The 13,684-nt window shown below is 35.3% G+C and overlaps 1 protein-coding gene across 6 annotated transcripts in view; it reads right to left on the bottom strand.

The window, feature by feature from the left end:
* Positions 1-13,684, bottom strand: part of STK3 (serine/threonine kinase 3) — a 332,138-nt gene that overhangs the window by 66,343 nt on the left and 252,111 nt on the right. For all 6 annotated transcript variants that reach the window (XM_050801203.1, XM_050801204.1, XM_050801205.1 and 3 more), the window contains one exon: positions 10,340-10,515. In XM_050801203.1, the coding sequence (XP_050657160.1) occupies positions 10,340-10,515 (176 nt within the window). The remainder of the gene's footprint in view (positions 1-10,339; positions 10,516-13,684) is intronic.

Raw genomic sequence — 13,684 nt, 5'->3', positions numbered from 1 at the left:
TAATGAATTAGACAGTATATTTCTTTTCATCAAAGAATATAGGCATTAAAATGACTATTTTAGATCTGTCATTAGCAAAGATAATCCAGAACTCAATACTCGTTCCACTGCACTAGTTAGTACAAGAATATGGCCGATAATTAACTTTCTATATATTTATGTATTTGTAGCCTTGGCCAATTAGGTAGTTTCATTTGCATTCTCACATTAAGATAGAGAGTTAAAAACTAAACTGAAGGTCTGTGGGAATGAAACTTGATACTTTAACCCAGGTTACTGAGCCTTTTATAAAACGCCTTAATAGTTAATGATAGTATATTGCATATCAAATTTCAACATACACCATTATTGAATTCATGAAGAAAAAAAGGTTTGTTAAGAACCATGAAAATGTGTTTTCAAAATAAATCAGTAAGGTATCTTTTTTCCAAAACACTTCCATCTGCTATGAGAAACAACATTAGTTTGAATGCCCCTATCACTCACTTATCTCCTTAAGATCTGTCTATCGTTCTGGGAAGGTGTTTCAACAACTGACGAACACAATTACAAAACAAGGCTACTTTGGTTTTGAATCAAGACAACTAGATTCTGGATTTTTTTTTTTTTTAAAGTCTATTATTTATTGAAAAGTCTTCCAACATGAAGAATCCAACCTAATGAGGGCTTTCTATTTTATGAATGAGAGGTACTATGGAAAAGGCTGCCAACCTAATGGCAAGAAGGAGGAAAAGGTGTCAGCATTAATTCAAGTAGGCCGACAAATATGATAGGCCCCCAAACAATGATGTGCATACTTCTAACTGTGGAAGATAGACATGAGAAGTATGATGGAAGTCAGTTATGGAAATATTTCTGATAGTGAAATACTATGCATACTCAGAAAACCTGAATTAAGTATAAAATTACAAAAATAATTTTAGATTTAAAGAAATTTCATGACAGTTCAAGTACAAAACAACTATTCCATCATCAAAACGCAACTCGATATATGCATTACTAGTTACTTCAATCAATTTTTAAAACTTTTTTGAAATCTAATGCTTTATTTATTTCGAAAGGTAAACACTGTTGGGATATCAGTCTTAAATTAAAAGATCATAAATTCCACTGTTCACTCTTTGATCCTAAATTCCACTATTGGTTAACATCTCTTTTGATGTAATCACCCCAATAGTCCCCAGTGCTTACTAACTAAACATCCAAAATTGGGTTATGAATAGAAAGCCCACATAGTCAAAATAACTTCCTTAGACATCAACGTTAGCTACAACATATGCTTGGAGTACAATATCTTGTTTTAAAATGTAGAGTAGTCAATTTTTCAACGTAATTTTCTAAATAAATGACATTTTAAAAAGAGCAAACTACTATGAGGAGAGTTTGTGCTTCTTGGAACCCTTTTTGTAAGCCATTTTTCTTTTGCCATGTGCTTTAAACATCTTAATAAATTACAACATGCTGACAAGAAACGACATACTGCACCTGTGCTTTCTATCTTAATTAATCCAATAAGTACAGGCCTGCTCACTTAAATTTGTAAGGGAAATGATGATATAATGAGTTTTAACTTAAGGTATTAATTACCTAAAGAAGCAGAATTAGCTTAATGTTTCAGTAGACTTTGCCTAGACACAACCACCAAATAAAAATTTCAGAAATTACGGAAGCCTTAAACATCACCTTTAGGAATAAGAAAGTGAAACGCTCATTCTACCTCAGGTAGCCAAGGGGATTAAATTCTACTAAACAAAAAAAATTAAAAAACCAGTGTAGCAGTTCAGAGACACTAAAATCTTTGTTGCCTTTACCACAGAATCAACTAAATCTAGTTTACTTGCCCAGTGACTAAATTATTATTTTCTACTTGCACATAAACACTTATCTTCGAAGCAGGTCACCTTCCTTTCAAGACAAAGGTTATGACTATCTTAAATGCCTCAGCAGACTGATGGTCAAAACCTCATAAAAATTCTACATGGACCTAGACAATCACATGACACAACTGTGCACACGCCACACCATCTGTTGGATATGACTGCCAGCACAGATTTCGTGAGCTGGCAAAGGACTGAAATAGTCAAGAATTCTGCAACTGTTTCAAAGTGCAGGCTTCTCATTAATTTTAATTTCCTGTTGGCTCTACAAGGAATGACTGAGTAGTGAAAGCACAATGTGCCACATACACTTGAGTTCATGCCACATGTACACCTGTAATCATAAACTCTTATCCAAAGCTATCCACTGGAACATTTGGGATTTTGTGTGTTTATTTCTTCTTTACCCTAGAAGAAATAAATCTGAAATATCTATAGTTATCTTTTCATACTTTGTTAATACTCTAGCAAACATCTGGAAATACTTGACAATAATCATTTAATTAATGCAAAGCTAATCGATGACAATATGCTTAAATACTTCACTCAACTGAAGTGGTTTCCTCAGTCCACAGAACTAAGGACTGTAGAGAACAAGCAGTTCTTTGACTAAAGAGTATACTACAAGGAAAACTATAGCCAATAGCTCTTTTAAAACCAGAAACATTACCTGCATTTAAACAGACAAAGCAGATAACATGCTGCTATACTGGTAAAACAAACAAATGAAAAACTGGTAGATGCTGCTGGCTTAAGTTTTTACCTTAAGCTGTCTAGAGGGTCTGTGTTGCTGAGGGCTTACTAAAGGGGTGGCCCTGCTGCTCTTTTTCTGGGGCTACTCCAGTTTCTTCATCACTCCTTCACAGCTGCTGGCTATACAGGAGGATGAAAAGACCCTGAGAAAGAAACATTTCTCCAGAACAAGTGAAGATTCCTAAAATGTCCATGGGCAGCTCCAGCAGCAGGGCTGGTACTTTCTCTGCCAACCTTTCACTGTTTTCTGCATTTTCCAACAGTGACTTTTGTTTTGTTTCCCTGTAATCACACTCACTTGCTAACGCAGGCATCAAAGGTAGGACTGTGGCAAAACTAGGAAAGCCCCAGACAACTTTATGCTTAGAGAACAAAGTTAGTTTTTTTTCCCTTCTCTGCCACAATTTTTGAGACTTTTTCTTCAGTGTGGCCCTGGTGGATTCTTGTGTCCCTTAGCTCAAAAGGACACTGCCAACTGAATAAATATTTAAGAATCAGAGTAATTAAGAAATGTTAACTTACAATTCAGTATGAGTCAAAACCAAAAATGGTTGATTTACCTAATTTCTTTTATACTAGTAATTATTGTCAATCCAATTTCTTTCTTTTTTAAAATTTGGAACCAATGTAGTGGGTTAACAGATGGCTTTTGAAGTTTTTGTTCTTATTCCAAAATCTTTACGTTACCCAAAATATATCTATTTAAATACGATACTGTAATTTCTTCAAAACACTATCTACATGCTCTCTATTTAACACTAAACAATCTGGATGCTAAGGCTGTTTGGAAATAATTCTAACAAAAACTGAAACATTAGACTAGTGCTATAATAAACAGATTTGCCTTTTACATTTGTTTTAGAAATCTGCATAGGCACATCCTAAACATAACTTTTTTCTGGTAGGGTTAAAAATAATTCATTTAGCCCAAATATATTTTATTTCCTATCTTTCTACGATAATCCCCAATTTGGTGACATCATAAATTCTTTTATCGTCTCCTTACATTCAGGAACATAACATGAAACAATCCACAGAAAATCCCAAAGACAAATGCTAACAATTTAAAAGGAAGTACACAAATTCTATTGCATACAGGCTTTAAGACAAGGAATGCTTCCTACCCTGCACATCTGTCTAGCAGGTGCCTTTCTGAATAAGTTTTGTCCTTTAGAAATCTGCTCTGAGTACCTCAAAAGACAATAAAGTGTTCTCTTTCATTTCTTTTTTTTTCTTAGAACCCATTTTCCTCAAGGCAGAAGGATGAAGCCTTCTTTGTCCTGAAAATATGGTCAAAGCAACTTTGGCTTATTTTAAGCAACTTCTATCAGAGAGACTTAGGAACTACATAAAATACAGTTCTCTTCTAGAAGGTGGCCTCGAGATGCATCATGAAGAGGGAAGATAAACACATAAACCTTAGTATGATTTACACTTTAATATTAGAGTCACATTTTTTTAACATTCTGTAACAGATGAGGGAATGAATAAGATCAGATTTCCCTCATTAACAGCTGGTATCTCTGCTTTTAGTCCATTTCCCCATTTTGTGAGAAAAGCAGTCCACCTAATCACTTACACTGTGCTCCACCTATGCTGCTTCTTTTAACTACTCTCTCTTTGCCCCTCTTATACACACTTTTCCTTGTCTTTTGCCATACTCACTACTACTCTTGGCAATTCTTTATTCATCTCCTGGCAATGCTTCCTTTATTCATATCTTATTTATTTCCATTTCCATTCCCCTCAGTGGCGATTACAAACATTTTCCACTTTCCTCAAAGTGATGAGAGGGTTGAGCAGTTCCAGTTGACAGGTGTAATAAATGTTGAGAAGAGAAGAACTGTTCTAGTCACCCCATCCCTCCCACAATTCCCTTTTTAAGGCTATCTGCCTTACATAAGTCAAAAATAAATAACTCTGCAAAAATTGGATCCAGTCATATGATCTCTTGATATACCTTTCCTCCAGTGAGAACATTTTCCTTTATTTTATTTTATTTTATTTTAGTTACTGTCACCATTTATCATTTGGTTCCTCACCTTAACTAATCAAAATAGTACTCTTCAATCTAGTATGTCAACTATTTCTGTTAATTAATCTTTCCTCCTCATTCTTGTTTTTCATTTCAATTTTATTCCTATATTATTTTAAGCTTGTGCCACATAACCGATTTCCCCTACCCTGAGTCTCTTCCTATCAATCCTTCATGCTATCTTCAATATTAATATTCTTAAGATACTTTTCATCATGTCATCCTCCAACTTAAAACCTTCAGTGGCCGGGCGCGGTGGCTCAAGCCTGTAATCCCAGCACTTTGGGAGGCCGAGGCGGGCGGATCACAAGGTCAGGAGATCGAGACCACAGTGAAACCCCGTCTCTACTAAAAATACAAAAAATTAGCCGGGCGCGGTGGCGGGCGCCTGTAGTCCTAGCTACTCAGGAGGCTGAGGCAGGAGAATGGCGTGAACCCGGGAGGCGGAGCTTGCAGTGAGCCGAGATCGCGCCACTGCACTCCAGCCCGGGTAACAGCGTGAGACTCCGTCTCAAAAAAAAAAAAAAAAAAAAAAAAAAAAAAAACCTTCAGTGGCTTTCCATTGTCTATTAAATAAACATTCAGACTCTGTAACCTTGCAAGCTTCCACCCTCTGATCTGGATCTACTTTTCTATTTTATCTCTCATATTTTTCCAAATTAACTACCATAGACTTGAAGGTTTCTACTTCATTGCCACCCAATATACATTATACTTTCCTACTGCTAAGCTTTTTATTACACATCATTCCTTGTAGTGCCTACCTTCTCTCTTTCTGCTATACATTTATCAATGCTTAGACAAAGTCCTCTTCCACATTATAATTTCATATACAACTCCAGCCTTCACCAAATCTCCCTCTTATTCAAAACCACATGGCAATGTCTGAGTTACTGTTCTGGATTACAACTTACCACTTCATTAATTCATACCTTGTCTTCTTAATACATCAGTATAATTTATTTTTACCCACAGTGCCTAGCACAATCCAAAGCAGAAAGTAAAATATTTGTTAAATTAGCTTAAAGTTTTCTAACAAATTTTGGAATTTCCAGATAGAATGACTACAAAACCTATGAGGGGCTAAAAGTGTTTCCAACAGTTTACTTTCAGGAGTTAGCCACTGGAAAAATAGATTCACAAAACTAAAATGAGTCTAAGACAGACAGTAGAAGGCTACATGTCAAAAATTGTGTGTATGTGAAAAATCTGAAAGTAGAGTACTGCAATGGTCATTATCAAAATCATTAATGAACTCTCATTTCCTAAATTCAACATTCTAATTTCTATTGAGTTTTAATTAACACCCTTTCTATTAGATTGTCTGCAAAGTGTACCGTAATAATTCCTTCCATCTCACAGCACCCTTTGCCACGTGACTTTGCTGTTCCTTCCATCATGAGGGGAAATTTATTTCCATATCCTTTGAGTTAGGACTAGACTTCTGACAGATTTTGACAACAGACTATGACAACAGTGACACTGTGCAAATTCTTTCCCCTCTTCTCTTATGCATTTTTTATGCAATTAACCATTTTCAAGTGTTCAGTTAAGTGGCATTATTTACACTCACACTTTCATACAAGCATCACTACCATCCACTTCTGGAACGATTTTTGTCTTGCAAAACGGAAACTCTGTACCTATTAAACAATAACTCCCTATTTCCTGCCCGTGAGAACCAACATTTTATTTTCCATCTCGATGAATTTGACTATTATAGGTAACTCATATAAGTAGAATCATATATGACCTGGCTTATTTCACTTAGCATAATGTCTTCAGTGCTCATCCATGTTGTAGCATATTGCACAATTTCTTTCCTGAGGCTGAATAATATTCCATTTCATGTATTACAACATTTTTTTTTATCCTTTCATCCATCAATGGACACTTGGGTTGCTTCTACCTTTTTGTCATTATGAATAACGCTGCCATGAAAATGGGTGTACAACTATCTCTTTGAGACCCTGCTTTCAATTCTTTGGTACATACCTAGAGGTAGAATTGCTGGATTATATGATAACCCTGTATTAGTTTTTTTTGAGGAGCCACCATATTGCTTTCCATAGTGACTACAACATACTTCCACCAGCAGGTGCACAAGGAAAGGTTCCAATTTCTCTACATCTTCCGCAACACTTGTTATTTTCTCTGTTTGTTTTTTGATAATAGTCATTTGAATGGGTGTGTAGTATCTAATTGTGGTTTTGATATGCCTTTCTCTAATGATTAATGATAATTATTGAAGCTTTTCACGTACTTATTAGCCATGTTTATCTTCTTTGGAAGAATATCTATTTAAGTCATTTGCCCCCCTTCCCCTTTTTTTTTTCTGAGACAGAGTCTTGCTCTGTCGCCCAGGCTGGAGTGCAATGGCGTGATCTCGGCTCACTGCAACCACCGTCTCCTGGGTTCAAGTGATTCTCCTGCCTCAGCCTCCCAAGTAGCTGGGATTACAGGCATGTGTCACCACGTCCTAGCTAATTTTGTATTTTTAATACAGGTGGCGTTTCACCTTGTTGGTCAGGCTGGTCTCGAACTGCTGACCTCAGGTGATCCACCCACCTCAGCCTCCCAAAGTGCTGGGATTACAGGCATAAGCCACCATGCCCAGTCCCTTTGCTCATTTCTGAAATGGATTGTTTGGGGTTTTTTTGTTGCTGTTGAGTTGTAGGAGTTCATTATACATTATGAATATTAACCTCTTATCAGATATATGATTTACAAATGTTTTCTATCATTCCATTGGTGGCCCTCCACTCTGTTGATAGTGTCTTGTGATGAACTCAAGTTTTCCATTTTGATGTAGTCCAATTTATCTATTTTTTTGTTACTTGTTTTTAGTGTCATAGCCTAGAAATCACTGCCAAATCCAAAGTCATGAAGTTTTTCTCATATGTATTTCCTAGTAATTTTTTAGTTTTAGTTCTTACTGTAAGATCTTTGGCCCATTTTGAACTAATTTTTGTATATGGTGTCAAGTAAGACTCCAACTTCATTCTTTTGCATGTGGATATCCAGTTTTCCCAGCACGATTCATTGATATGCCTCTTCTTTACCCCCAATGAATGGTCTTAGGACCCTTGTCGAAAATCATTTGACCAAAGATGTGAAAAGTTTACTTCTCAGCTCTCTATTCCATTGGTCTACATGTGTCTTTCTGACAGTACCACACTGTTTTGATTTCAATAGCTTGGTAGTAAGTTTTGAAATCAGGAAACATGAGATCTTCAATTTTGTTTTTCTTTTTCAAGATTGTTTTGACTAATTAGGGTCCCTTGAGAATCCATATGAATTTTAGGATGAGTTTTTTCTACTTTTGCAAAAAATACCATTAGGATTTTGACAGAGATAACAATGAATCTGTAGATCGGTTTAGGCAATAGAAACATCCTAACAATATTAAAGCTTATGATCTATGAATATGTCTTTTCATGTATTGATATCTAATTTCTTTCACCCATATTTTTGCAGTTTTCAGTGTACAAGTCTTTTACCTACTTGGTTATTCTTAAGTATCTCATTCTTTTTGATGCTATCATCAATGGACACTGTGCAGATTCTAAGTTGACGTCAAGAGGCCTTACAACCTTGTTTTCACCTTCTTGGAAGGCTACTATGGCCACGTAAAAACCCCAGGCTTGCCTAATGAGATCATATGACCTAGTCAATAGTCAGCACAATTGCCAACACATTTGTGAAGTAACTTTAGAGAGACTGTTCAGCCCCATTCAAGCCAGTAGATGACCGCAGTCACTTAAGAAACCCCAGGTGAGCCCAGCAGAAGACACACTTAGATAAACCTAGACAAACTATTAACCCACAAAATTGTGGTTTTGATGAAAGTAAAATAGTTGTTATTTTAAGCCATTAAATTTTGGGGTGGTAGAAAGATTAACTGAAGCAAAATTAAATCATTTTATTTGCCATTTTTTAACCGTGATAATTTATTCATTACTTTGTAGCTCATTTCAAACTGTTTCTCAGAGACCATTAAGATGTATTCCACACTATTCAGCCATAAAAAAGAATAAAATCTTATCTGTTGAAGCAACATGGATGGAACTGGAGGCTATTATCTTAAGTGAAACAGAAACAGCAAAGTCAAATACTACATGTTCTCATGTATAAGTAGGAGCTAACTAATGTGTACACAGGAACACAGAGTGTGGAATAATAGACAATGGAAAGTTGGAAGGGTGAGACGGCAAGAAGGGAGTCAGGGATGAGAAATTACCTAAAGGGTACAAAGCACATTATTTGGGTAACGGTTACACTAAAAGCCCAGACTTCACCACGATGCACTATATCCATGTAAATTTAAAAAACGGCACTTGTAAATTTAAAAAACCTTTAAATTTATGCCAAAAAAAAAAAAAAAGATTTATTCCAACTGACACAAGACAGAACTCTTTGAGGTTAAATACTCTACATTATTCATTATATTCATGAATAATTTAAAGCTTAAATGTCAGCATTCTAAATAATTCATAATTTTTAAAAAGTAGCTTAAAATGAAATCTTATTAGCACTAAAGACATACTGATTTTATTTTTCTAATTGCTTACTATGATATTGAAAAAAATATTAAGTAGACATTGCAATGACGTTTGCAGGCTAACCTGTGAATTATACTGCTAATATTTGCTAGCAATTAGTACTAAATTTATTGGGGACAGATTTTGAAACTTTATTATCTGATTATTTAAAAACTCAATCACAATATTGAGGAAAAAAGTACTTAAAATATTTATAATTGCAAAGCATTTGGAGTCATGTTGTCTAAGCAAAATGGTTTAATATTACTTAAAAATTCTTAAATTTAAAAAATGTATATATTTACATATATCTAAAATTGTATTTACGTATACATACATTTATTAATAAAACTACAAAGGATTATAAAGTTATTTTGTTTGGAAAAAAAATCTTCTAGAACAATATGCAAAAGTAACATTATTATTTAAAATGTTCTTAAGTAAAAATTTACTCCACAAAATTTTCACTCCATTAAATAACTCATTTTGAGAATTTATTCTCTCAAGTTCTGGAAACAGTGACTTTAAAATAATTTACCTGTATTTTATGCATTCTTTAAAAGAAGTAAGAAGAACCAGGGTAGAAGAAATAAAGAGAAAATATAACAAAATAGGCGATAAGGCAGTTTTATACGGAAGTTTATATGCTCCTAGGTACAGAATAGGACTATTATTTCTGAGAAACCAAGTGGAATTAACACTTATTCAAATAGAAACCAACTCATATTCTTTCAAAATTGAAGCAAATTCTCAAACTATGTCATAAATACCTTTGCATCATTAATTTTGGCAACTGAGTTTACTGACTGTCAGAAGTATCTCATATTTGCATTATTGAAAACATCTTTTAAAATAGTTGTCATTTTAGTTTTAAGGAGTCCTGAATATTTGTCTAAATTTGAGCTATGATTTATTTAACTATAAAAAAGCATTTTCTGCAAGTACATTTCTATAAGCAAGCTACAGCTTCACAATTCCTCTACCCATGTATATGGCTGTAAAATGAATATTAACATATGGTCTATAATTGTATATACATACACACAGTTCACATACATATGAACTATGCTTCTCAATTTGATGGTAAAATATAGAAGGAGAAAACATAAATGGAAGGATTAAAATGTACTTACAAAGTCAAAGTCTCCATCTTGAGGAACTTTCCAGTTATCAGGAAAAACGTTTTTGGACAATGGGAAGGGTTCATGCATGTTCTGATTACAGTTTTCGTGACTCTTATTCTTGAAGTCTTGCTTATCAAAGTAGTCCATGAAAGATGGTCTTTGTACTTGTGGTGAGGTTGCATTTCCTTAGGTAAACAAAGAACATAAGGAAGGTATAAGTTCTTACATTTAAGGAAGTATTTTCATTGAAGTATGATTTTTTATGAAACCATATAATAAATTTGCACTGGTCAGATTCAAGGCCAACAAAATTAATTTCATAAAGAACAAAGTGAAATAAGAATTTAAAAATACCCAGACCAAATAAAAATTAAGCTGATGATTAGGCAAAGGTCTGGAATGTTTAGATTGTAGAAACACTTCAGAAGTCTAGTAGAATCATTATCGTAATTTTATTAAAAATCATTTCAGTTGTATTTCAAATTTCTCAAAGAAAGTAAAGTTTAAAAACTCAAGTGTTTTTGGTGGACTTTTTTTCTTTGCATTTAAGCCTGCATTGCTATTGTTATCGTACATTTTCAGCTGTAAGAAATTATGAGGACTTGGCTAGGCATGGTGGCGCATTGCCCGTAACCTCAGAACTTTGGGAGGCTAAGGTGGAAGGGATGCTTGAGCCCAGGAGCTCAAGACCAGCCTGAACAACATAGCGAGACTCTGTCTCTATGAAAAATACAAAAAATTAGCCAGGTATGGTGGCACCTATCTGTAGTCCCAGCCACTTCGGCGGCAGAGGTTGGGAGGGTCACTTGAGCCTGGGAGGTCAAGGCTGCAGTGAGTCATGATTGTGCCACTGCACTTCAGCCTGGGCAACAGAGCAAGACCCTGTTCAAATTAAAAAAAAAATTATATATATATATATACTTTTAAAAAATTAAAAAAGAAATTATAAGGACTTACTCAGTTTCCTCTTATATCTATCAAACTGCTTCCTCAGTGTTTCTGATTCCCTCTGCCCCTGGCTGGACTCCCACAGCTTCGCCTGCCAAACTTACATCCATGTCTCCCAACACTACTTCTCTAGCCCAGACCTTGCTCCAAAGTTCCATATCTAACTTTGCTTGCTATTAGATAACTTAATCTGAGGTGAGCTGTCAATTAATTTACCAGTTCTAAAACTAAATTCAAGATCTTTCCCTTCAAACCTACAGCTCCCCTGACATAGTCTATCTCCACTAAAGTCAACCTTATTTACTCAATCCCCAAAAATAATAAAGTTGAGAATTAACTCAGACTCCTCCCTTCCCACCACAGCAAACTGATCATTAGGTCTTTTAATTCTACTTCTCAATACAGTTAACCATAACCCCTTTTCTCTACTTATCATTGCAACTGTCTTAGTTTAGCTTCTAATCATTTCTTGCTTAGGCCATTGTAGCAACCTCCAAACTCGTCTCCTTGCTTCCAATATCACAGTTTTGATTTTAATTTCCGTATTGTCAACGTGGTGACCTTTCTAAATACGAACCAAACCACGTCATTCTCCTCAGCATCTTTCAATGGCTCTTCATTTTTTATACTGAATGACTAAATAGGAAATAAATATTTGGAATAACTAGATTTTTAATCTGGCTATACTGGTCTCGATTGGTGGTTTTCAAATTGGATTCCTTAAAGCCCCAGGGCTCCAAATAAATGTCCCAGAGACCACCAAGAAGGCATTTCCCATATAATTCTCCAAATAGAAAGTAAATTACTTTCTTTTTTCTTTCTGAGATGGAGTCTCGCTCTTGTTGTGCAGGCTGGAGTGCAATGGCATGATCTCAGCTCACCACAACCTCCGCCTCCTGAGTTTAAGCAATTCTCCTGCCTCAGCCTCCCAAGTAGCTGGGATTACGGGCACGTGCCACCATGCCTGGCTAATTTTGTATTTTTAGTAGAGATGGGGTTTCTCCATGTTGGTCAGGCAGTAAACTAGTTTCTTAAAAATTTTTGGTGGGAGTGCACCTCCCCACAAGGGCCCTGCTGGGCAACTGTAAGTTACAAAAAGTATTTTTAAAATGTAAAATTGAAATCTTTCCTTCTGTAATTTACACTCATGTTCCAAATAAATTCCTCTTTCATATAATTGTCCCTCAAATATCTGAAGACAGAGGTAATGGCTCCTGTCTTGGCTGTCTATTTTTAATATAAAACATCTCCAGTTCTTTTCATAGGTTATATGTTTCAGATTCATCACCAACTTGTTTACTTGCCTATGGAGACATTCTAGTCTCACTGTTCCTCTAAAAAGAGACATAATATTCATAACTGTCATCTGATCAACCTAGATTGCATTTGTAATAGTCCTGGCACAGTTTAAAACTACAGTTACTACTATGACAACTAAGTAACACTGTTAGTTGGGATGAGTTTTACGGTCATTTTAGTCAAAAGAATGCATGCTAAGACTTATTTTTAGTCTTTAAAAATATGAGGAAAGCCTAAATTGATGCCTAGTTTATGTGGCAAATCAGAGAGTCTGGAATTCTTAAACAAACTTCAAAAAACAAAATGGTGGGGTGAGGGAGACAGAACTGACAGGTAAGCATCCTATCTCCTCTTTCCTTTCTCCCTACTTTTGGATCTCTATGTGCGTTATTTGACAGATTGGGAACCTAGGTGAGACGGCTTAGGTGAGGATACAAGAGAGAGTGGTAATGGTGATATTTATTCATTAAAAAAATTCTGTCTCATTGCCTTAAAATAAAATGGTTTGCCATATCAAAACGAAGGTTTTATTGACTTCACCTTATGTGTTTAAAAAAATTTTTTTAAGATAAAATTTACCATCTTACTTCTGGGTATATATCTGGAATTGAAAGCCAGGTCTTGAAGAGATATCTGTATCCCCATGTCTATTGCAGCATTATTCATAATAGCTAACACATGGAAGCAAGCCAAGTGCCCATTTGCAGAGGAATGGATAAGCAAATTGCGAGGAAGGAAATTCTGACACATGCTACAACATGGATGAACCTTGAGGACATTATGCTATGTGAAGTAAGCTAGTAACATAAGAACAAAATACTGTATGATTCCACTTATGTCAGGTACTTAGAGTAGTCAACATCATAGAGACAGAAAACAGAATGGTGGTTACTAGGGAATAAGAGGAGAGGGAAATGGGGAGTTAGTGTTTAATGGGTACAGAAGTTGAGTTTTACAGGATGAAAAGAGTTATGGAAATTGATGGTGGTGATGGCTGCACAACTTTATGGAAGTGCTTAAGATTAATACCACTGAACTAGATGCAGGCATATTTTGCAGTTATTGCAGGTTTGGTTCCAGACCACTGCAATGAGAATATCGCAATAA

This window comes from Macaca thibetana, chromosome 8, assembly GCF_024542745.1.
Source record: "Macaca thibetana thibetana isolate TM-01 chromosome 8, ASM2454274v1, whole genome shotgun sequence".
Classification (NCBI taxonomy): domain Eukaryota; kingdom Metazoa; phylum Chordata; class Mammalia; order Primates; family Cercopithecidae; genus Macaca; species Macaca thibetana.
This window is presented reverse-complemented; position numbering and strand designations above follow the sequence as displayed.